This window comes from Setaria italica, chromosome IV, assembly GCF_000263155.2.
Source record: "Setaria italica strain Yugu1 chromosome IV, Setaria_italica_v2.0, whole genome shotgun sequence".
Lineage (NCBI taxonomy): Eukaryota > Viridiplantae > Streptophyta > Magnoliopsida > Poales > Poaceae > Setaria > Setaria italica.
Window position 1 is genome coordinate 39197373 of NC_028453.1, and position 22835 is coordinate 39220207.

At 47.3% G+C, this 22835-nt stretch overlaps 3 protein-coding genes across 3 annotated transcripts; 1 reads left to right on the forward strand and 2 right to left on the reverse strand.

Annotated features, from left to right (window-relative positions):
* Window positions 1-10051: 10051 nt before the first annotated feature.
* On the reverse strand, window positions 10052-11568 carry LOC101770961. The gene is made up of 4 exons (XM_004966342.3): window positions 11087-11568; window positions 10908-10992; window positions 10630-10745; window positions 10052-10536 (listed from the first exon to the last, which is right to left on the reverse strand). Exons 1-4 carry the CDS (start codon window positions 11402-11404, stop codon window positions 10312-10314), a joined length of 744 nt encoding a protein of 247 aa, XP_004966399.1. The 5' UTR covers window positions 11405-11568; the 3' UTR covers window positions 10052-10311.
* Window positions 11569-13144: 1576 nt separating this feature from the next.
* LOC101771357 lies at window positions 13145-14411 on the reverse strand. Its single transcript, XM_004966343.3, has one exon. It carries the CDS (start codon window positions 14184-14186, stop codon window positions 13464-13466), a length of 723 nt encoding a protein of 240 aa, XP_004966400.1. The 5' UTR covers window positions 14187-14411; the 3' UTR covers window positions 13145-13463.
* Window positions 14412-15943: 1532 nt separating this feature from the next.
* On the forward strand, window positions 15944-17684 carry LOC101771750 (benzyl alcohol O-benzoyltransferase). The gene is made up of 2 exons (XM_004966344.2): window positions 15944-16457; window positions 16561-17684. The coding sequence occupies exons 1-2, from the start codon at window positions 16002-16004 to the stop codon at window positions 17455-17457; spliced, it is 1353 nt and encodes a 450-aa protein (XP_004966401.1). The 5' UTR covers window positions 15944-16001; the 3' UTR covers window positions 17458-17684.
* The last annotated feature ends 5151 nt before the right edge of the window (window positions 17685-22835 follow it).

Genomic DNA, 22835 nt, shown 5'->3' on the forward strand with positions numbered 1-22835 from the left:
ATTTAATAGAGATAACGCCTCTATCATAGGATCCTATGCATGATGTACGGAACGTTACAAGTAGCCATCATCTTATTTAACGGCGATGACGCTATCATAATAGCTATATCTTTCCTTGCTCCCTAAGGTTATTAGCACATGCAATTTACTTTTGTGTTTCTCTTATTAGGTTTTATGTGTGACTGTTGTGAGGCCTCCTGTTCTTCAGAGTTGGTGTAATGCAATCCATTGCACATTATTAGCTCACTATTTCATTTTTGAAGGATAAGTTTAAGACATCTTTACTTTGTATATGATGCAAATCGATCTTATTCTTCCACAGATTTTGTTAGACATTCTTTCATTTGTTTTCAATAAGGGAAGTTTTTATCAATTCAAGTTATTCAATACATCGAGTTGATACAGAGATCTTGAAGCCATTGGGTTGAAGGAGGCAAGGAACTAGCTACCCAGTATGTTGTTTCAGTAGTTCTGTATGTCTGCTCGTGCTTGTTTTGTTATGTGTAGTGTGGGCGTGCATCTCAGTGGATAATGGTTGGTCCCAATCATGTATCAGATTACCTGACATTCTCACTTTCTCAGCTCTGTGTAGATCAGTTCTGGACTTCCGTGCACTGCGAGTTCAAAACAACCGGGACCAACCAGCAATATAACCATCTCAGATCACCTGAGCAGCAAATGTATACGAAACTCTCCCTGAAAACACCTCCAAAACACCAATAGGAAACTGCATAGTCCGATCACCTGTCTGCCTTTTTAAACAGTACATACTCATCTCCTACGCCGATGGTTCTTAGGTCTCTTCTTCAGGAGCAGATCGGAAGGTAGCTTAGCAAGATGTCACTCATCAGGTACTCACGTAGAGTACCAAAGAAAATTGTTCTCCCACAAAAACAGCACATCAACTCAGAACAAACTTAGAGAGATACCACAAGAAGAAATCAATCTTCAGAATGCATTCATTATTAGGGAAACGCTTCCATTCTCCACTGGAAAGAAAATTTAGTAGATCTTACATAGAGCTCACACTAGAGCTAGCCAGCTAGGCGACTAGCTCATAGAAATACATTAACACAAACTCACAGACGCCATGAATCCACGCAAATTCCTTTCTAACAGGGGAAGGAATCACTGCTCGTAGAGAGACGAAGTCGATAGCTAGCTAAAGTCCTTGAGATAGATCTCTGCCCTCCTCAAGGCACCCTCTTTTTGCCGGGACAAGCAAGAACCCACCGCCCGAGGCCGCGTCACGGGCCCTCGACGAGGCGGCGGCCGTCGATGCCGCTCGACGACGACGGCTTCTCGCCGCTCACATCGCCGTTGAACTGGTCGGACGGCCCGGACGGAGGGACGGGCGGCCTCTGATCGGCCTCCTCCAAGAACGGCTGCGCGGGTGAGCTGATCATCTCCGGCACCGGAGTGGCAGTGATGAACAGGCCGGCGGCTGCCTCCGCCTGGCCATGGTTCACGTGATCCTGGGCTCCCAGAACCAGGAAGGCCAGGCCGGCGACGAGGACGAGCTAGACAAGCGAGGCCATGCGAGCACGCCGCGAGCAAGCTCTTCAGCCGCGGTAGACGAAGAGAGGACGAAAAACCCCAAGCTAGCAGGCAGTGATGTGAAGAACTGATAGATGCGCGCAGGCAAGCCGGGGCTTCCAGTGAGCCCTTTCATGGCATTTACTCCGCTTCTTGGATGCTTGTTGCACCAGCATCTCTTTCTCCGATCCAGAGAGAGTGACGAGAGATCGAAGGCTCAGCTCCATCGCCACCGCACAGCTATCTAGCTCCATGGTCAAAAAGGTTCAGGAGCGGACGAAACGGTTGGAAGAGCCATTGATGATTACTGACGCCATGCAAAGCCATCAAATTTAAGCGCTCTCGATCAATGGTCGGCACCTGAAATCATCCAAGTATTGATTGCGGCAGTGAGGGCGTTGGATGTTGGATGTGCAATGAGATGTGTAGACATGTAGTGAGGAGGTGATCTTGGCTTCTTTGCTTGGACAAGCATAAGAGGGTTTCATCATCAGCGAGGGGGCAAAGGGGGCATGGATGAGTGTATGTTGGATTATTCATTCATGGAGGGTCGAGGAGATAGCTGTTGAAGCAGTGGAGATTACTGGCACTAGCATTCAATTGCAACAAACTTGTCATGGCAGTTACTTCGAGATTTCCAAGACTTTGGTTCCCTTAGCCTGGTCAATTTTCTCCTCTTTTCAAAATATAAGCTAGGCTCCATTTGACATGGGTATGGCCTTGAAAACTAACTTTGACCCCAGCAATAATAAATACATAACACTAAGATATGACAGTTTAATTTGTACACATGCAATCTATAGCTCATAACAATATACATATAGCGTTCAAGACAATTTGTTCCTCTTCTTTTTCAGTCATGATTGTTACTGGGAAGTACTTTAACTTCAAACATAAACTAAATGACAATCTTTAATTTTTATATAAAAAATCCACATAATCCAGACTACTTGCAGATCAAAGATTGAGAAGTATGAATAATCTTGAAATGCATGTGCATCTTAAAAAGGGACACAGCACTCCTGCATGAAATAGTCTGCAGATATTTGAAAGAAAAAATGACATGCTCCTCAAAGGTATATATTCTGTTTTTTTATATAACAAAATAAAAAGAAAACCAAAAGAAATGGCCCATAGATAGCTGGCTAGCATTTTGAATTCCAGACAGGACAATCAAAGACGGTTTGCTTGGTTGTAGTGGTCAGTGTAGTGCAAACAAGATGATGTCAAAACTAAGAGGTACTTCTCCTCTATGAATTCTAATGCATGCCTCTGTTTTCAAGAATACAAAACTCTCAAGATGATGTAGATGGAGATCATGCGATCCACGATCGATGCATCGTGCCTCATAAAGCATAGTGCGTACGAACAAGTTTATAAAACTGATGGATAAGATAGCCCACAGTGAGGTAAGCTGCTGCACACATCGATCTTTTCAGGTGTGATCAAGCCAAATATCTGAATCCTCAAAGTTGAAAAGGTTTATTATCAGATTCATAAGTCATGAACCCCAAATTTGTGCCACGTTACCCAATGACATCGATATGATCCAATGATAAAGCACTGCTACTACTCCCTTCATTTCGTTTACCAATGACTGTATTTGTAAAATAAATGTGCGAAACAGATATAATGATATGAAATTAAAGTATGCCACAGGAAAATTCTATACCGATAACATCATAAAATATGATCAATTTTAACATTTCGTGTATATGTTAGTGGTCAAAGTTTTCCCCATTAATATAAGCCAAGCAGAGATCCTGCCCATTTTAAAAGCTTCAAAAAAAAAAAAGCTCGAGTGCACCCATTTTAAAACTAAATGACATATTTTAGGATGAATAGTTTTTTTAAAATTTGAGAGTTTTTAAAAACTTGTCATTCCAAAACAAAATCTATCTAAATATTGAGAGAATATTTGATAGCATGTACTTGATGAACTACTCTGGCTTATACCTGCTAGTTCAGCATGCACACAGAGATGTGCAGCAGCAAACAAAAAAAAAGTAGCTTTACATCGAGACAGGGCAAGCTAGCTAACTTTGTTGCCACACTAAGCCTGTATTATATTGCTTAATGCAAGCTAGTGGTGATTACTTCACACACTTGCGAAAACAATAATATATCGCTGCTTAGCCGCATGCCGCATTTGGATAAGAGCTCTGTCAAGCACTAGCTGCTGCTGGTCAGGTTTTGGAAACCACGAGGTTATCTTTGTTGTAAAGGAGATGCATTGCGGCATTAGGGTTGAGATGCTGAGTCATACAGATGCTCTATTGTTTTTGTCGGTTTGACCTGAGGTCGCCACTCGCCTACGTACAGCTGGAGAGCGATGGTGAAAACTGAAAACGTGTCGTTGCTGATTATTCGAGTTAACGGTAAAACACATTTTCACCCATTAACTCCAATCAGCAACGACATTTTAAAAGTATTTTATTAGACACATCTACTGAGTCACGTAATCACTATATTGTAGCCTTCTAAAAATTCATAATAATTTATTAGGCTAAAAATGGTGCAATTGCATCCATTTACGATAAAATTACTTGGTTTATTATTAGGTATGTAGTTGACCATCATTACCATGATAGTAATGCATACAGTTGTCATCAGGACATGGAGCACTGGTTTGTCTAGCAACGCATACAAAAAGGATATATGTATGGGAATGATATGTGGCAAGTGGCATCATTAATTATTCGGTTGGCATACAACGTGTCTAGCAAACCTTGGAGCATTTCATGCAGCCGCTAAAGAAAAAGCATAAGTGCCTCACACAAGCTATACACCAAAACAAATGGCACTAAAACCTTTATTATCACTCCGTACCTCCTCAAATTTTCATGAAATTAGGATGGCCATCCCAATATTTTATCATTAGCTTAGTACATGACACACTATATAACTTTCCAACACTAAAGTTACTTCTTTTCCTTTTTTACATCGCACAACACACAGTTAATGGACATTATATTCCTATCATCAGTCAAAAAAACATTAAACAACAAACGAGATGCGGTAGAGATAACCAATAACAACTCCCACATGCCTTAATTCGGAAATATCTTTGTCACTACCTATTGCTGGTCAATTCTTAGAAACAAATAACTAGGTTTCCTTTCTCAAAAGGAGATGCACTAACGTACATGAACGCAGCTGCTACCTAGGACGGTGTGATTTGTTTGGAGACTGGGACCAAACGATCACTGGTGTGTAGTGGTGTGTACTGCCTCCCTGCCTGTCTTGATATTTTTATCATCGCCTAGTACAACTCCTACCGCATGCTTTGCTTTGGCCCTCACAGAACATAGATGTCTTTGCGGCGTGGTACGGATCATCACTGGACAGCTCGTTGTTTAGGAGATTGATACGATCTTTGATGCAAATCTATTTTTTCCGATTACAGTGACCTTGAAGTTTTCTTTTATAATCTTGCTGTATCACTTTCATGTGTGGTACCTCTTTTGAAAAGTCGGTACTTCCTCCGTTCCAAAATAACTATAATTCTAACTATACATATGGACAAACACTTATTTAGGTGCATAAAACCGTTTTGGACGGATGACGACTGGAGGCATGTAACAATCTCATTCCACCTGTCCCATGAAAGAATGCCTCCAGCCGTTTTGGACGGATGACGGCTGGAGGCATGTAACAATCTCATTCCACCTGTCTCATGAAAGAACGGAACAAAGTCTCGTGCTTTACTCAATGAAATTAGCACTATCTTGTGTAGTCGTTCAAAAAGGAATGCAACAAAAGTAAGTGGGAAAACAAACCTATCTCTTCTTTTCTTTTGCCAGGCTTACAACAAGATTGTTGTGCAGACATCAGCAACTTACTTTGGAGAACATGCAGGTTGCTAAAACATGGAGGCAGATGCCACTAAGGAGTAAGGACGAAGGCATAACATAATGTGGCATAAATCAGGAAAGAGCTCTTTTACGGTACACAATACTAACTTATACTACTATTCGAAAAGGACTCATATGTAAGGATCCGACGGTTGAGATTAATTGTATACTACTAAAACCTTAAGCTATAATATATGTAGTATGCATGAGTAGTATGGGTAGTATAGAGGTATGATTGAAAATATGTAAAATGGCATTGTTGGGAGATCGACGGGCGCCGCGGCGTGCGGGCAGTGGCGGCAGCCAAGCGTTGTCAGATCAACGGGCGTGCGGGCGGTGGCAGCGGCCGAGCGGGAAAATGTTGTGCGGAAAAAAATCCCAAAATAATATATGTTGTGCTAATTACAATTTTACCCATACCAAAAAACAGCCTATACTCTATACTACCACGTGGTAGTATTGTGCACCGTAAAAGAACTCTCAGGAAAAGGCATGCTGACCTGTAAATTGTTCCAGGTGTTCTCATTTTTGAAATTACACAGATTTGGTGTTTATTGCAACGAAGGATACACAAAGATGGATCAGATTTCGTACAGATATATACAAGCAGAGCTATTTCAACTACGCCAGTAAGTGGAGAAACCGACTCTTATGGACTTACTGACCCTCTTCAAGTCCATATCACTGTGGCAGGAATACTTTAAACAAGGTCAGGTTATAGTACATATCCTCAAGTTTACAGCATCCAGTAACAACTTTCAATGGCTACAGCCGACAGACCCGTGCAGCTCCACCGTACCGGTGACAATGTTTAGTACAAGTCTTTCACACAAGAGTGGCTAAATGAAGCATGACAGCATGCATCAAGTTTCACTGGTGATAAATCTAAAAAGAAGTAAACAAAAACTCCACTAGCCTCCATCGCATGTCTTATGCCGTTCAAGTTTCAACAAACACATAGAATAATCCTCAAGAAAACACCAAATAAGCTTCAGATACTCGGGGTACAAATTTAAGATACAGATGAAGGTATGTAGCAACCAGCAGACCATTTCAATTTGGAGGACTGTTATGGCCAATGCTGGGGCTATGACCTGGAGTGGTAGAATCGGTCTGAGTAGCAGGCGCCTGCAGAACACTCCTTCCGGTGCATGATGAACGCACGCTGATGATAGGTGCCCTCACTTGCAGCTTCCTTGCATGAGTTGGCGCAGAGAGCTGCACGAAGAAGATAGTACTGAGAAGCAACATGAACAGAGCAATGCTTTTCACTGAAATGGCCATGGTGTTTACAAGGAAAAAGATGGTGGTAGCTAGTTTGGAGTGGGAAGAGGATGAGAACCCGGTTGACAAGTTACTCAGAGATAACACGGCTCACCGCTTGAGCCAGCTCCCTTCTTTATATATGCAGATGGTATCACTAATTTAGTTCCAAAGGTGTACTTTTAAAGGAGTTGAGTAATGGGAGGACCACAGCAATCGCCAGCCCATTGTTTAGCATTTGGATGTCTCAGTATTTTTTTTTACAAATCCTATGCCAAAGGAAACAGTTTTATTCTAAGAAACATCTGAGATTGACCTGCCTGAATATATACCATGTACTGTGAGATTTATAATATAAAAGAAATACCATGGGAACATGCCTCAAGAATGAGTGGACCCAGTGACAGCGTGACAGGTATGCTTTCATGTAAATTCATTATTCTCACAAGCATTATTATTTTGTAGATTTCTCCACCATCAATTAATCAACCATACTGCTTTACCCTAAATTACCGAGAATTACCAAGGCTTGGAGACGCAGTTTTGGACAATCTGCTTATCTTGAGAACCAGTTATTATACTAAAACATCTGCTCGACACACTAGTTGATCCACTTGTACTAAAATAGGAGTAACACTCTGACGAGGATATCACTTACTCGGATACAACTACATTAGCAACTATTGATTCAAAGGTGAAATAAATCTTTATCATGATTTTATTTGACACATTTGATGAATTAATGTTGCACCATAATATGTGTTTATTGTCATTTTCAGAAATACATACATGAATAAAAAAAGAGTGTTAAATACCCATGGAAGGTATGGAGGACCAAAGAAGTGGATTGGGGACCAAGTCTAAGAATTCCCAGCGTCCCCCACCGGGCCACGTCACTTTTGGCTAAAAAAAGAAAGAGATCAAATTCAACACATTTTTAAGTTGGATTCGGACTACAGGACAGAAGCAACTTCTAACGGCCACCACAACTTCATCTGGGCTCCGTTTTGAGCGTTCAAGTACTTGATGAAAACCTTATCAAGTCTAATTTCATATGGATCAAAACTCATATCCATATCTGCTCCGAGGCAACCGCAATCGTCGATTCACTACAGAGATCTTTTCTGTCCACGGTGCTGCGTCACCTGATTTTGACCCGATGGGCCGTGTATCAAGTAGGGCCCAATAGGAGCGCGTCCTAGGGTTGTGGGACAACCCCCACCACGTCTTGGTCGTCCTCTAGCCTCTCATATACTACCATAGCCGCCACAAACAGATTATGTTTTTATTTAAGATGTAAGTTTAGCCATTGCTACTTCCCTCTCATATACTACCATAGCCGCCACAAACAGATTATGTTTTTATTTAGATGTAAGTTAGCCATTGCTACTTCCTTATAGACGCGTGTGTCGACTAGACCATCCGCTCTACTCGATTCAGAACCCAAACTTTGTGATTTCAGATTGATTTTTATCTCCATATTGACAATTGAGTTGCTTATTCTACTTGTTCTCGCTTGTTCCTTGATTGCTTGCAGAAATTATCCTAGTGGTTTGGTTGATCGTGCTCCACAAGATCGCGGCAATTATTGGAGATGGTGTATCGGTTGGTAAGACGCATCATCCTTGGTTGTAGTCGGGCCGTGAACGTCGTCTCCATCCCCAAATCGAGTTATCCATCTTCTCTCATCGAAAGATCGGGATTCAACCCCACGGGTTCAAATCACACTCCATGGTCCACATTTTTGCTGTGAGAAGTTAGCAAGTGCTAAATATATCACGGAAGCCTCATTTAAGTATGCAAGTTGCAAACTAGAAATATAAAGTGCAACACTTTCGTGTAGCGTAGATATACTTGTACTAAAATTAGCAAATAACACTCTACCGTCCACATTTTGGCAGCACAAAGTTAAGAAGGAACATATCATGGAAGCCTCATTAAGCACGCAAGTTGCAAACTCGAAATATCTAATACAATAATTTTAATGTTCCAATCAACTTCACGCGACCATGACCTATCAGAACTTATCAGACGATTCGGTGGAGGAAGCAACTCCAGCTTCTAATTTTGTTGCTCCTCACTGCATATGGAAAAGAGTCTGTAACAGCTAATGTTCAAAGCAGAAAAATTATATGTAAGGCATTGAGCCACCAAATATTGTTCCATCTCTGTGGGGTCCTATTTTTCTAGGATTCCTGGAACTTTGATTTGATTTGGAAAAAGGCACTTTGAAGTCTTTTTTTGTTTTGGAACATTGCCTCCCATTGGTTGGCTGGAACCGATGTACAAATTAGCGGGTTAGGGATTTAATGTATAGCTGTGCTCAACCGCTATAGCGCCGCTATAGCCCGCTAATTAGTACAACGTTGTTGTAGCGGCAGCTAGCATCAACCGCTATAGCGCGATTCTAACCCGCTATTTTGTACATAGGTTGGAACTCATCGACATAATTTATTTGAGGTCCCATCATCCTTTGTGGCACAATACAACTAATCTACGTTTATTCCTGTCCTTTAATTCAATCACCCCAAAAGAAAAAAAAGTGTTGTGAACTTGACCAAAGCTCACGAAGCACAAAGTTTTCATCATTCTGCCACGACAGTCTAGTTCCTAAGTGATTTTACTTTTTGAGGGAAAGGTAAATGCTAAATACGCAGTCATGTTGGAGTTGGACAAAGCGTACCAACAGAGTCTTCAAGCGCATATCGGTGCATCCAACTAGAAATTATTGAATGGTCATAAAAGTTGTAAATAAGTACTTGAGATCAGAAGCATACCTCAAAAGCAAGCATTCGGCACCCATATATAATAGATATGAGTGGAAACTTGGTCAGAAAGAAGTTGCAGAACTGGAGCATCAGCTGGAATAGTAGTTTCTCATCAAACTGTTATTAAAAATATTATTACCGAATAAACAAATATAGGCTCCTTCTTAATCTTATTTACTGTAAGAACATCTACACAGCTGTACTTCATAATGTTGTCTTGAGTAAATACAGGCGCGAATTTATCACTTAATAAGTGAAATGGTTAGCATGTACCATAAGATTCTGTGTGTTCATCCTCAAGCTAGCTGCTGCACAAGAAACCTCATGTACTACAATCAGGCAAGGTATCACTATACCACTGCCATATTGACAAGGTTCAACTAGGGCATGTGCTTAAATTACTACCTACTCCATACCAGAGGGATGATGTACGAGCATTTCTATATCCCCAAATTAATAGGAATGGGAAATACATGATGCTTGCCTAATGATTTGTAAATTAAAGCAATAAGAATGAGAAGATATAGACATGTTAATCGCTTAAAATCTGTTTATAAAACAGATCAGAAGCTACACATATATATGAAGTAGTGAAGCCCTCTTCAAAAGCACTCGTACTAAAAACGAAAATACGAAATTGTGGCAACACTATTAATCAGTTCATCGCAGAAAATGGCAGGTATTGATTGCATAGACATCAAGTTACATACACATGATGATACCATCTCATTATCCTACTATGTAGATTGGTTGTGCCTCACTGCAACTGTCGACCCATACATGGGAAATATTTACCTCCCCATTCCCTAATTATTTGACTCTGCAAACATAACCTGAGGTGTTGCTCAGCAACAGAACAGACCTATCGCTTATATACAAAGACACTTCTTTCAGGTATGGCTCCCTCCTTTGGTGTTACTGAGCCTGGAAAGTAGGTAGAGGCAACCTGAGGAGAGGAAGATTGATGCAGCGAAGCAAAGGAGGTCAGTACAGGATGTAATGGTCACTCTCCAGCTCTTCTCAAAGATGCCAACCAGTAGACTCATGACAATGACATGGCCCAGCTTTGTCTTAAGATCATTCACCGACTGGATTACCAGCCACTTGGGTCGTTCCTACAGACAGAACCAGAGATGTCAAGAAACTGAAACCGACAGTGATGCTTTGCTAGCTGAGAACCGCTGAGAGGGATGTGCAAGTGAACCAACCGGAAGACTGAACAAGCCAAACAAGTTGGAGCCATAAGACATGTCCATTTCACTGATGAACAGCTCATACAAGCCCGTCCCGAATACAAACATGACCGTTCCAATGAGAAACATGTCTGCAGGTGAAAGAGCCAAAGAGGTAATGCACAATGGTAAGCCATCACTAACGATTTGAACAATTAGAGACGATAATCATAGTTGAATTGTACTTAAGTGGCACGAATTTGAATATTGAACGGTTGATTTGGAACAAGCATGAGGAGAGTCTGTTTGGTTACCAATGGCTTCAAGCAACATTAGGATGAGCATTCCACCGCCGTGCAGGTAGTACTCGACGAAGGCGTCCATCACATAAACGCATCCCTGCAGAATCCCATGCTCCAGTCACAAATTGGGAGGAAATAAAGCCCTGAATCTTTGGTGAACCAATCAATGAAACGAGTGAGCGAGCGAGCACCTTGAGGAAGCAGGGGACGCAGCCGGCGAGCAAGCCGCCGATGCCGAGGAAGGTCATGAAGCGGCAGGCGCAGATGACCTTCTCGATCCGATCCTCCAGCCCCGCCCCGAACTTCGTCTCGGTGGGCAGCCCCACCGGGCGGAAGAGCACCTCGCGCATGCCGCCGCGGCGGTGCTCCTCCGAATGAACCGCGCCCGCCGCCGCCGCTGCCGCGTGGGAACGCTTGGGTGACACCGCCTCTGACCGCACGCGCGACCTCGGCCTCCACGCCCACCCGGCGCACCCCGCCGCCACGCAAGTGAGAGGCCTGAGCTTCATTGCCGCCGCAAGATGATTCAAACCGCTTCCTCCACCAGTAACTTAAGTCGCCGCTTTGCTCCCGCACCCTGCTCCGCTCCCCGCCGCACGCGGCCGGGGGATGGTTAAGTAGCCGGCGCACCGAGCAGCCCCCGCTCGACTGACCGCACCCGTGTCGCGCTTCCCCTCGGCCCGCGGATGGCGACGAAGATAATTCCTCGGCGGATGGCGATGATTGACGCGTGCCGGCCATTCCTTTCGGGAACCACCAGGGCCACACACGAACGCCCGCGGAACAGGACGGCCCGTGCGTCGGACGGTGGGAGTCGTGTGAAGGAAGTCTGACTGATTGATTGGTTGACTGGGCTTGCCATCTTGCCCAAGTTGACGGTTTTTCAGAAACAGGGTTGGATTTCCTTACCTTACATCCACCCCTTAAAAAGGTGCCTCCGGTGAAAAGTTCAGAACAGGAGCATCCGCTGCCGACCGCCTTTGCCGCTAGCGGAGCCTTCTCCGTCTCCCGCGACGAAGATAAGATTGGACAAATTTTACCGAGAATCCAGAACCGAACCGAACTTATCGGAACCGAGGTACCAAAATTTCGGTTAGCTGTTCGGTTAGCGGTTCCTAGGAACTGAACTTTAACGGTTAAATCGGTTCCATACCTTGGTTAACCTAGATAACCAAAGTACCAAGAATAACCCTAGCCAGTAGCTAACACCCACGCCCGCCTGCCCGTCTGCCCGTCCGCCACCGGCCCGGCCTCTGCTCACGCCCGTCCCACTCCAACTCCCCTGCGCGCCCCCTCCGCGCTTGGCCTCCGCCTCCACCTCCCTCACGTGCCACGCGCCCGCGCCCGACGCTCGTCCTGCTCCGCCGGCGCCACTCCCCCGTATTGTGTACTGTTCGATTTTTCGGTTATAACCGGAACCGAAAGTACCGAAACCGAAACCGAATTTACTCAGTTCTCATTTCTGAAAAGAACCGTTCGGCTCCTGTTTTTTAGGAACCGGAGTTATGTAGGAACCGAGGAACCGATCCGATCGGTTCGGTTAGAACCGAATGCCCAGGCCTAAATGAAGAAGAACTCAAGGTGAAATTCATAGTGGAACCGAACAACAACGCAGAAAATAAAACCGATGACTTACCCGTCGAGGTTGAAACCCCCGCAGATATCACCATCGAGCACCGTTTGCACCTCAGACACCACCAGAATTCGCTCACCACGAACAAAGGCAATAGTAGAGAAGCTCCAGGAGGGACAAAAGCTTACCAACGAGATCTTTACCGTCAAAAAATCCAACCCTAATCTAACTAGAACTACTCTATTTCTCTATTAGAAGGGGATATGTATATCACCCACCGAATCCACCGTTCCCAAGCACATCAGCGCCAAAAACGCCACCGACGGTGAGGAAAAATAGCGAATGTGCCGGGGAGCCAAGACATCGCCTCGGAATCGCCTCTCTCGACCGTTCCCGGGGAACGGACGCTTCGAGAGGAAGGGTTGCCCAAGTTGACGTGGTGGATTGTTCTTTCGCCGCGAGCCGTTGGGCTTTCGTTCTCGAATGTTCGAAGAAGGCCGGCCCAGCCCAACGGCAGAAAGGAGAGGCCCGAGTTCGCTCCAACAGGAACGCAGAACAGAGAGAGCTTGATGCTGCCAGCAGAGTCATTGGCCGCCGTGGCAAAATTTGAGCAGTGTGCCAGTGTCCTATCGTAGATCAAACTTCGACTCCCCATTATTGGATTATGACAGCGGCAGTCACGAAATTACGGCATTTTGGAGCTCGTTCCTGATTTACTGAGATTTGGAATCCACCCATTACAGTTCAGTAATTCACAACTCAACCTCACTGAACTGCACCTAATTCAACAGTAAATGGAAAGAAGGAAAAAAAAAAGAATGAATTACAGATTACAAATGAGTGTGTGTTCCTGACTTCCTGCACTTGGGGATTATATGTACCAGCATTATTCGCCTGTACAAGTATGGCGCATTGACGTATGTATCTGCCAATTGTTGCTGTGGAATGAACGAACGAATGAATGGCACAATGGAGAGAGAGCAGTTGACTTGGAGCTACGGCGACTTGGATCGGCAGTCGATGGGCATGGCGGTGCCGTTGCCGGGGTAGTTGAAGAGGAAGCGGCAGGAGATGCGCGTCCAGAACTGGAGCGAGGCGAAGATGCCCACCTTCCAAGTCGTGCGCGCCTTGCCGAAGAGGTCGAGCGGCACGATGCCGGCCTTGAGCGCGCCGTCCATGTACTGCATCCCTTCGGGGCTGAGCTGCCGCCCCACCGAGATGATCTGGTACCGCAGCGGCACGGCGCTCCGGCGCGCCACGGCGAAGGTCCCGGCGCGCAGCAACGCGACGTCGGCGCCGTGGAAGCCGACGGCGAGGTTGACGCCGGAGAAGGTGGCGTCGGTCTTGGAGTTGGTGTTCTCGGCTTGGATGGTGAGCGCCAGCTGCAGGTCGAGGATGGTCCCCGACTGGCCGTACTCGAGGCGCTCCAGCCGCGCGTCGGAGACCAGCAGGTACGGCATCTTGGGCTTGTACAGCAGGTAGACTGCGAACACGGTGGCGCCGGCGACGATGACGCCGATGGCCAGCAGCGTGCACAGGATCACCAGCGCCCACACCAGCCGGGAGCTCTCGCGCCGCTCCGGCTCCCGGATCTGCTGCACCCGCCGCTTCTTGCGCTCGTGCTGCTGCTCGTGGCCGTGAGACGCCTCCACCTCGCCGGCGCCGGCGCCGCTGGGAGCAGCGGCCTGGTGGTGGTGGGGTCCCGCCTCTCTGTCCATGGTTCCTCCTCCCTCCCTATCGGCTGTCCGTGCCGGCGGGGACGGAATCGGAGGGAGGGATTAATACATTAGTGGAGGAGTGGCATTGGGGCAAAGCAGAGGAGGGAATGAGGGAAGCATGGTGTTAAGGTTGGGGACGGGGAGGGTTTGGTATCTCTCGCCTCATTCCTTGCTCTCTCCCCCAGCTTCTCCTCCTTTTCGGTTGGAGCTAGTTTGGTAATCTGCAAGCTCAAGGTGCCTCCTTGCTTGCCTGCTGCTGCTTCTGCTTGCTTTTACAATCTCATCATCCAGTCTAGTGTGGCAGTATTTAAATTCTAAATCCACATCACATCCGGGCCCTTTTCGGTGTCGGAAAGTAAAGAATGGCATGGGCTGGCATTTTGCATTTGCAAAGCCCAGCTAGCTACTGCCATAGTGTCATCTGACTGAGCCTGTTGCATTATTTTTTTTTTTGAAACATTGAGCCTGTTGCATTGTAAGACTTTCACATTTTTTTAAAAAAAAAAGGCAGTGTAAAAATTAGCTACAGTCTTAACTGTATCGTGCCACTGTCATCACATGGAAAGGAAAGGAGAAGAAAAAGAAAACTGAAACGGTGTGCGTGGAAAAGGAAAAGGCAGCGGCAAAGGCGACGGGCAGGTACATCGATAGCTCCACTTTGATCGCAGCATTCGTGTGGGACCATGACCCCACCATGCATGCATCCAGTATAACAAGCGCTGAAAAAATTACGAGGTCAGGTTCGGGTCCAAAAGGAAGCATGAGGTCAAATCAAACGGTCAGCTTGTTCGTCGTGGACCTTCCACTCCCAGCCCGTGAGCTGGCACCAGTTCGAAACTGAATGACGCTGGATCACCGACGGCTTGTGACGAGGGCGGCGGCGGGACAGTACTGCGCGGTGGCTGGCTGTTCTCCTCTCGGCCGCCGCCGTTGGTCATCGGGCATAACTCGGGCCGGCAGCGGCGAGTTGAAAGGACGGCGGCCATTGATGGGCTGCCTTGCACTACACCGCTCAGATCGAAGATGTGCCTGCCGGAGTTCGGTGACGGTTGATGTCCCAATCTAACCAGTCGCATTGCATGTGCTGCCTACCCACAAAGGAACGATAAGATCATGGATTCATTCATGGTTGCATTGCATGATCATCAATTGGTCCGGCCGGCCGTGCTCGATTAGAGCCAGTCCCATCGACGTCGTGTGCCGGCCCGCCTTCCCGTACTTGTGAAACAACGGTCGCCGGCTAATAATTCGGCGTGGACACCCAAGTTGTAAAATGGCAGACCTCACATGTACCCTAGTCAAAGACGGGCGAAATGCACACAAGTCAGTGCACGTGGAGTTGATTTCCCCCACTCATGCGCGGGAGAAGCATTCTTTCTACCCCTGGAATTAATTCTTCCTGCGACGTAAGGTGAAAATTCACTCTGGTTTATTTTGCAAAAAAAGGGTATTTTCAAAAAAAATTTGCAAAAGGGGAAATGTCTTCGGTCCCTGATGACACTTATGACTTTGTGTCATTGCGTGTGCGCGCGCCAAATCCACTTGTGACTTGTCTCTCCCAAACGCACTGGGCGGATTGGGCGCTGCCTACGTGGACTTGGATGTCCATGCAAGTGCATGCATTTGCATGTGCCACGGTGGCTGGCACCAACTAACCCCAGCTGGCCAGCTTCCTTTCCCGGGCGCAAGCTATAAAACCAACCCAAACACAACCGATCAACCCGCAACACTTCTCGCCGCGCCACCACAACCAACACAGAGCTCGCGCTTGTACGCACGGACGAGCTCGCACCCAATCAACGTAACCGCGCGCTGATGGCATCGTCGTCGCTGCCGGCGTTCACGGTGCGCCGGGCCGGGGAGCCGGTGCTGGTGGTGCCGGCGGAGCCGACGCCGCGGGAGACGAAGCCGCTGTCGGACATCGACGACGCCGAGGGCATGCGGTTCTACAGCTCGGGGATCCACCTGTACCGCGCCGACCAGGCCAGGGCGGGGCAGGACCCCGCCAGGGTCGTCCGGGAGGCGCTGGCCAGGGCGCTCGTCCCGTACTACCCGCTCGCCGGCCGCCTCCGCGAGGAGGAAGGGAGGAAGCTCGTAGTCGACTGCGCTGCGCAGGGCGTCATGTTCGCCGAGGCCGACGCCGACCTCACCGCCGACGACTTCGGCGACGTCAAGAGCCCGCCGTTCCCGTGCTTCGAGCGGTTCATCCTCGAGAGCACCACCATCGCCGGCGTCGAGCCCGTCGTCGACCGGCCCCTGTTGTACGTTCAGGTACTAACAAGTAACGGCGGTGTCTTGCCGGCTTGCCGTACAGATGGTGTCACGCATTCACGCTTACTGATATGAACTAAGCACAGCAAGTAATGACGTGCAGGTGACGAGGCTCAAGTGTGGTGGCTTCATCTTCGGGCGGCGGATCTGCCACTGCCTGGTGGACGCGCCGGGAGCGATGCAGTTCGAGAAGGCCGTCTGCGAGTTCGCGCGGGGCGCCGACGCGCCGTCGCTGGCGCCGGCGTGGGGCAGGGAGACGTTCATGGCGCGGCAGGCCCCGCGGCCGTCGTACCCGCACGTCGAGTACCGCGAGCCGGCGGGCGGGCCGGATAGGATGATGTCGACGCCCCCCGGCGACATGGCGCGCGTCCCCTTCTTCTTCGGGCCGCGGGAGATCGCGGGGCTGCGCCAGCGCGCGGCACCGGGCATCCGCGGGAGCTGCTCCCGGTTCGAGCTCGTCGCCGCCGGCATCTGGCGCAGCCGCACGGCGGCGCTCGGGTACGCGCCGGACGAGGAGGTGCGCCTGTCCTTCATCGTGAACGCGCGCGGCCGCGCCGGCATCCCGCTCCCGGAGGGCTTCTACGGGAACGCGTTCGCCTACTCCGTGGCGGCGACCACCGCCGGCGAGCTCTGCGGGAGGGACCTCGGGTACGCGCTGGAGCTGGTGAAGAAGGCCAAGTCGGCGGTGACGTACGACTACCTGCTGTCGGTGGCGGACCTGATGGTGCTCACGGGGCGGCCGCTGTTCGTGCTGTCGCGGACGTACATTGTGTCCGACGTCAGCCACGCCGGGTTCAAGAGCGTCGACTTCGGGTGGGGGGAGGCCGTCTACGGCGGGCCGGCCAAGGGCGGCGAAGGGCCGTTTCCCGGCGTGACCAACTACTTCTCGCGGGCCAAGAACGGCAAGGGGGAGGAGTGCACGGTGGTGCCCGTCTGCCTGCCCAAGGACGCCATGGAGAAGTTCCAGCTCGAGGTCCAAGGACTCACCGCCGAGCTCTAGCTATGTTTCGCGCCTTCCGGTGTGTGCAGCCTTCGCACAAGCACAACTAGTTAATCGCGACACATGCAGCGTATGAATGCATTGTTCATCCCGAAATATACAAGGCATGGTGTTGTTCTAAAAGTCAAAGTTTTTAAGGGTACGTGGGTACATTTGGTAGTACGAAGCATTTTAGATGGATCTGTCTATTTGTCACCCGAGTGTTTTTGACCCTTAAAACACACGATTCTGAGGCAGGAAAAAATAGGGTGTTTTAGGCTGGTCTGGCACCCGATTTTCTAAACCATCAGATTAACATCTGACGGTACTGCGCATTTCAGGTGAGAACATCAGATTAATATCTCTGCTTTTTTTTCGATCATAGATTAATATCTCTGCTGATTGCACGAACAGAAGGACACCACCAATAGTTAGACAACTCTGCTGCACACCGATTGCACGCTACTACTTCTGTACCCCAAAAAACCCAAACAACATAAACAGCGACAGCTTTTAGGGGACAAATCGATCCCCAAATCAAACCCTAGTATAGTATGATCCCCAAATCATATCTTAGTACGAGGCAAGTCAAACCTAACCATGTCACAAATCGAAGCAAAACAATTTAAAAAAAATCCTTGTCAAGAGCACGAACTATGGTCATGAACATTAGTAGCTGACCAAACTAAAACAAGACATTCCAGAACACCTTCTTGGATACTGAGATAAGTCATATTATCCCCAATCATCTGAACATCATGCCTAACAAAGGCCTTCTAACAAAAACGGCGTTTCTGCAGTCAATAAGAAAAAAAAAATTGAACACAATATAGAACAAGCATCTAGCAGGATAAACAAAAGATGAAACTGTAAGAATTAATTCAAACAAAAGGTAAAGAATAACCTTAAAGAACAAACTCATAAGAGATAACTCAGCTCAAAAAATAATGCAAAAATGTCCAAAATAAACAGGTGCACATATTTTTTCTATAGTTAGTAAAATAACAAATATTTTAGGCAAGTGTGCAACCCCTCAAATTCAAATCTAACCTACAGATTTTTTTTCTATAGTTAGTAAGATAACAAATATTTTGGGCAAGTGTGCAACCCCTCAAATGCAAAACCAACCTACAGATTTTTTCTACAGTTAGTAAAATTACAAATATTTTTAGGTAAGTGTGCAACCCCTCAAATGCAAACAGATATTTACATAACAAAGTTATACATTTTACAGTAATTAAAGCATTGTAAACAAATGCATTTTGTACTATAAATGATGTAGCACACATATTATAGATGATATGGTACGTGATATTTAAATAAATTAGGTTATCATTCAGAACAGGAACGATTTAGTGATAACTACCTTCATAGTTGCATATATTTTATCATAATTATGGGTCATGTTCTTAGTGGAAAATATCAAGATACATAGTAAGGAAAATACTTTATGTACAGAAATCATAACAATTTTTCTATGAGAAAAATAACCATTTGAATCAGTAATGATAGTGTTGACGCCGGATTTCGTCATCAGTAGAATCGGCGTCAAAGAAGAAAGAAATCGAAGGAATACAGATGGGAATCGGTCAAAAGGTGCTACAGTGTGGAATCGGTCAAGTGGATTTTACTTCGCTTCAGGTTCCCAATCGGCAACCCTTTGCTGATAAGAAATCGGCCGATCAGGAAGGAGGACTAAAGTGGGCCTGTATGGGCTTGGTTAGGTGGAAAGATGAGGTGGAGTTCAGCCCACGAAGCGTGGGGTAGTTAGTTTAACACGGATTGTGCTTGTAGATATTTGTTTTCTGTTTGAATTAGAGATAGAGTCCTACTCTGTTAAGAAAGATTATTTGTACGGGGCTATAAATAGCTACCTTTGTAAATCTGTAAAACAACAATCAATCAATACAACAAGTTACTTTATTCTTCATACTTACTTTCGAGCAGGCGACTTCGCCATCACTTTTCTTTCTCACGAGTTCGTGCGGGTTGGTAGGGCTGCATCATCTTGATCTCCGGCCGATTCTGTAAGTTCCGTTTATCGAGTAATATCTAAGCTTTAACTTCCGGCGCATCGCTGTTGTTTCGTTTAGATTTATTCATCAGTTATCGATATCGACTAGATTCATAGGTTTTTACCTGTTTTCCTAGTTTTTATCACCAGTTATCCTACTAGGAATCGGTAATATCGGCTTTCATTACTTTCTGTTGCCAGATCTATTCATTGCCGATTAGATCTTTTCCTAGTACTGTCACTACGTACCTTGTACCGATTACTTTAATATTTTTCTATCTACAAGGCTACAGGGATCGTGCTATCTTATAGCCGATTTCTTTACCACAGTAAATCGGCCGATCTGCCGATAAGCTCTTTCGATCGGAAACTTAGCCGATCGTAGTTACTGAATTTGACACGTATTCTTCCTTGCCAATCAACAGGTCAGATTGGCTGGCACGCCGCGCGAACCGCACCAGGGCATTCACCCGAACAGGAGCTAAGCAGATTCTCCCGGGTCGTGTGTCGGCCGCTGGGATTTGGTTGACCGATTTCTAGCACCAACACACTTTTGGCACGCCCGGTGGGACCATTACAACCGCTGTCATGTCGAAAACTGCCGAAGTCTCCGAAGATAACGTCATCGAAGTGACGGAAGCAGATCTAAAGGACGACCAAAGAGAAGATCTGAATCAGTATTTGGAGCAAGTCCGGAAAACTTGCTTGAAATCCTTCAGTCGTTCCAGGAGCGGGGAAACTGTCAAAAAGTCTCCTTTCTCTACTCCCCGTCAGATCACGATTTCAGAAGATTCGGACAAAATGTCCGATATGATTCAGCAATCTCTTCATCACGCCTTCATCAACCAGTCCCCGGTACTTTCAAACATGGTGCACAATGCTGTTGTCAACTCCTTCGCCGGAGGTATACCACAAGGGTACAGGGGACCTACGTATTTTCAGCCGATTCCACCAAATCAGGCTTATCAGGCTTCTCAGCCGATCCAATCCTCTATCGGAGGAATCGGTGCCTCTACGTCATCAACTCCTTTGAGATACGGCTCCACCCAGCCGTCCACTGCACCACTCCCTCCAGTCATTCCTTTACCCTGGGGGGCACCCTTAAACACGACCGGTTTGAACCAATCGGTCAGCCAAGGAAATCCTCCGTTCCAGATACCTTCCCAAACGGCCACTCGGCCGATCGTACCGCCATACCAGCCTACCGCTCCGGAGGTCAACAAGACGTCAGAGCTCATGCTATATGATGAAACGAGTGGTGCCTACAAGCAGCCGTCCTTCACTACACCGCCGGCTTATACTCAGATACCACCTTTTCACCAATCCTCTTTTATTCAACCTCCGATTTATCAACATGTGCCGATTCCGCCGCCAACTGTTCCCCAGCAACAACCGGATTGGACGGCGCAAATTGCGGAGGTAATGCAAGAACAATTCGGCCTGAAGCCGAAGGTGCAAACCTATACCTACAGGACACCATACCCGTCTACGTATGACTTGTTGCCGTTTCCCCATCGGTACAAAGTTCCGGATTTCACTAAATTTTCCGGAATGGATGATACTTCTACCGTGGAACATGTGAATAGATTCATCATCCAATGCGGAGAAGCCGCTACGCAAGACGCCCTGCGGGTACGGCTGTTCTCGTCATCTTTGTCTGGATCGGCTTTCCAATGGTTCACCACTTTACCACCAAACTCGATCATCACATGGGCCGATCTAGAGAGGCAATTTCACAAGTATTTCTATGCTGGAGTCCACGAAATGAAGCTGTCTGATTTGACTAGCCTCCGGCAACGAAGTGATGAGCCGATACCCTCGTACATACAGAGGTTTCGGGAAATCAGGAACAAGTGCTACTCCTTGGCTCTAACCGATGCGCAGTTGGCCGATATAGCTTTCCAAGGCCTGCTGCCACACATTAAGGAAAAATATGCTTCACAAGAGTTCGAGAGCCTGAGCCAGATTGTCCACCGATTGTCCGGACAGGAGGTGCGTCCATTTGACCCAAGGAGGAATTTCCAGAAGAAAGTAGCATTCCTGGAAGAAGTAGAGGATGAAGAAGACGCCGAAATCGGACTTGCGGAGTGGATTAAGGGAAAGAAGCCAATATCATGCCCATTCGGCAAAAAGGAGCCGGAAGCATTCGGTTTCGATACTACTAAAGCTGACAAAATATTTGACCTTCTACTCCAGGAAGGACAGATTAAACTTTCGCCTTACCACACGATTCCCTCTGCCGAACAGTTGAAGAAGATGAAGTATTGCAAATGGCACAATGCCACGTCACATGATACCAATGAGTGCAAAATCTTCAGACAACAAATACAGTCGGCCATTGAACAGGGCAGACTCAAGTTTGAAGTGCCGGCAAAATCGGCCAAACCAATGAAGATTGATCAGCATCCGTTTCCTACCAACATGGTGGATACGGGCAAGAATCCCCTCCAAACAAAAGTGCTGACGTCCGATTCGGCAAAAAGGAGTGGCGCTGTCGATCCCAGGAATCAAGTCACATCTGAAGACATCAAGGGGAAGCGACGGATGGAGGCCGACGACGGTGAGCCAGAAGGACCACGCATTACTTCCCAGTTCCTGCTCCAGAAGTACCAGCGTCAACATGAACGATCGAGGTCCCGAGAGGAAGCAATGCGTCGGCACGAAGAACATTGGAGATGCCCATTCTTCATCCACTGTTGGGAAAATAACCTCAGACTTCCATCAGCCGATACTTGCCCAGAGTGCAACGGCCCCTATCGAAACAATCGGCCGTTCACAAGGTCTCGTTCTAGAGACGGAAGGCCAGAACCGATCAGCAGGAATCGGCGAAATTCAGATGATCAACGCCCTTCCATGCGTGATCGGCTGGGGGGCAGAAGCGACCGATATGATCGGTCAGAAGGAAGAAGCCATAATAGGCAGGGGGGCAGGACCGATCACCGCGATCAATCAAATAGCAAAGCCAGCGTTCACAGCCGGCTCGAAGACATGGCCGATGCGCGGGTAACAGACGAGAACCCGTTAGGACGCGAACCAGAATGGGAACGCGCCGGGAAAGAAGGGAGGCCAATAAACCCCAGATGGTGCCCCGACGGTTTAACCAAATCTCAAAAACGGAGAATCCAACGCCTCCGCCAATGGGAACAGCGAGAAGAAGAGGGCACGTCGGACAAAAAGCAAGAAAGGCCTCAGATGTGGCGCCCCAAAAGGAACAACAAGGGCAACGATGAGTCGACGGGCGACGAATCGGCAGCTGAAATCGGTATGGTTTTCATATTGCCGATGGAGTTCATGACCCCCGCCGATCAACAGGATGTGTCGGCGATAGAGGAACAAACAGCAAGGTTGGCTTTAGAACCGATGATGGCCACGTTCGAAAAACCCG

What these genes read in the sequence shown, in the direction of transcription:
- LOC101770961 (XM_004966342.3), bottom strand. Translation starts at nt 11,404, where the DNA reads ATGAAGCTCAGGCCTCTCACTTGCGTGGCGGCGGGGTGCGCCGGGTGG. An exon ending in GCGTCCCCTGCTTCCTCAAG is followed by an intron (nt 10,993 to 11,086) that starts GTGCTCGCTCGC and finishes GGGATTCTGCAG; the next exon opens with GGATGCGTTTATGTGATGGA. An exon ending in TTGGCTTGTTCAGTCTTCCG is followed by an intron (nt 10,537 to 10,629) that starts GTTGGTTCACTT and finishes TTCTGTCTGTAG; the next exon opens with GAACGACCCAAGTGGCTGGT.
- LOC101771357 (XM_004966343.3), bottom strand. Translation starts at nt 14,186, where the DNA reads ATGGACAGAGAGGCGGGACCCCACCACCACCAGGCCGCTGCTCCCAGC.
- LOC101771750 (XM_004966344.2), top strand. Translation starts at nt 16,002, where the DNA reads ATGGCATCGTCGTCGCTGCCGGCGTTCACGGTGCGCCGGGCCGGGGAG. An exon ending in GGCCCCTGTTGTACGTTCAG is followed by an intron (nt 16,458 to 16,560) that starts GTACTAACAAGT and finishes AATGACGTGCAG; the next exon opens with GTGACGAGGCTCAAGTGTGG.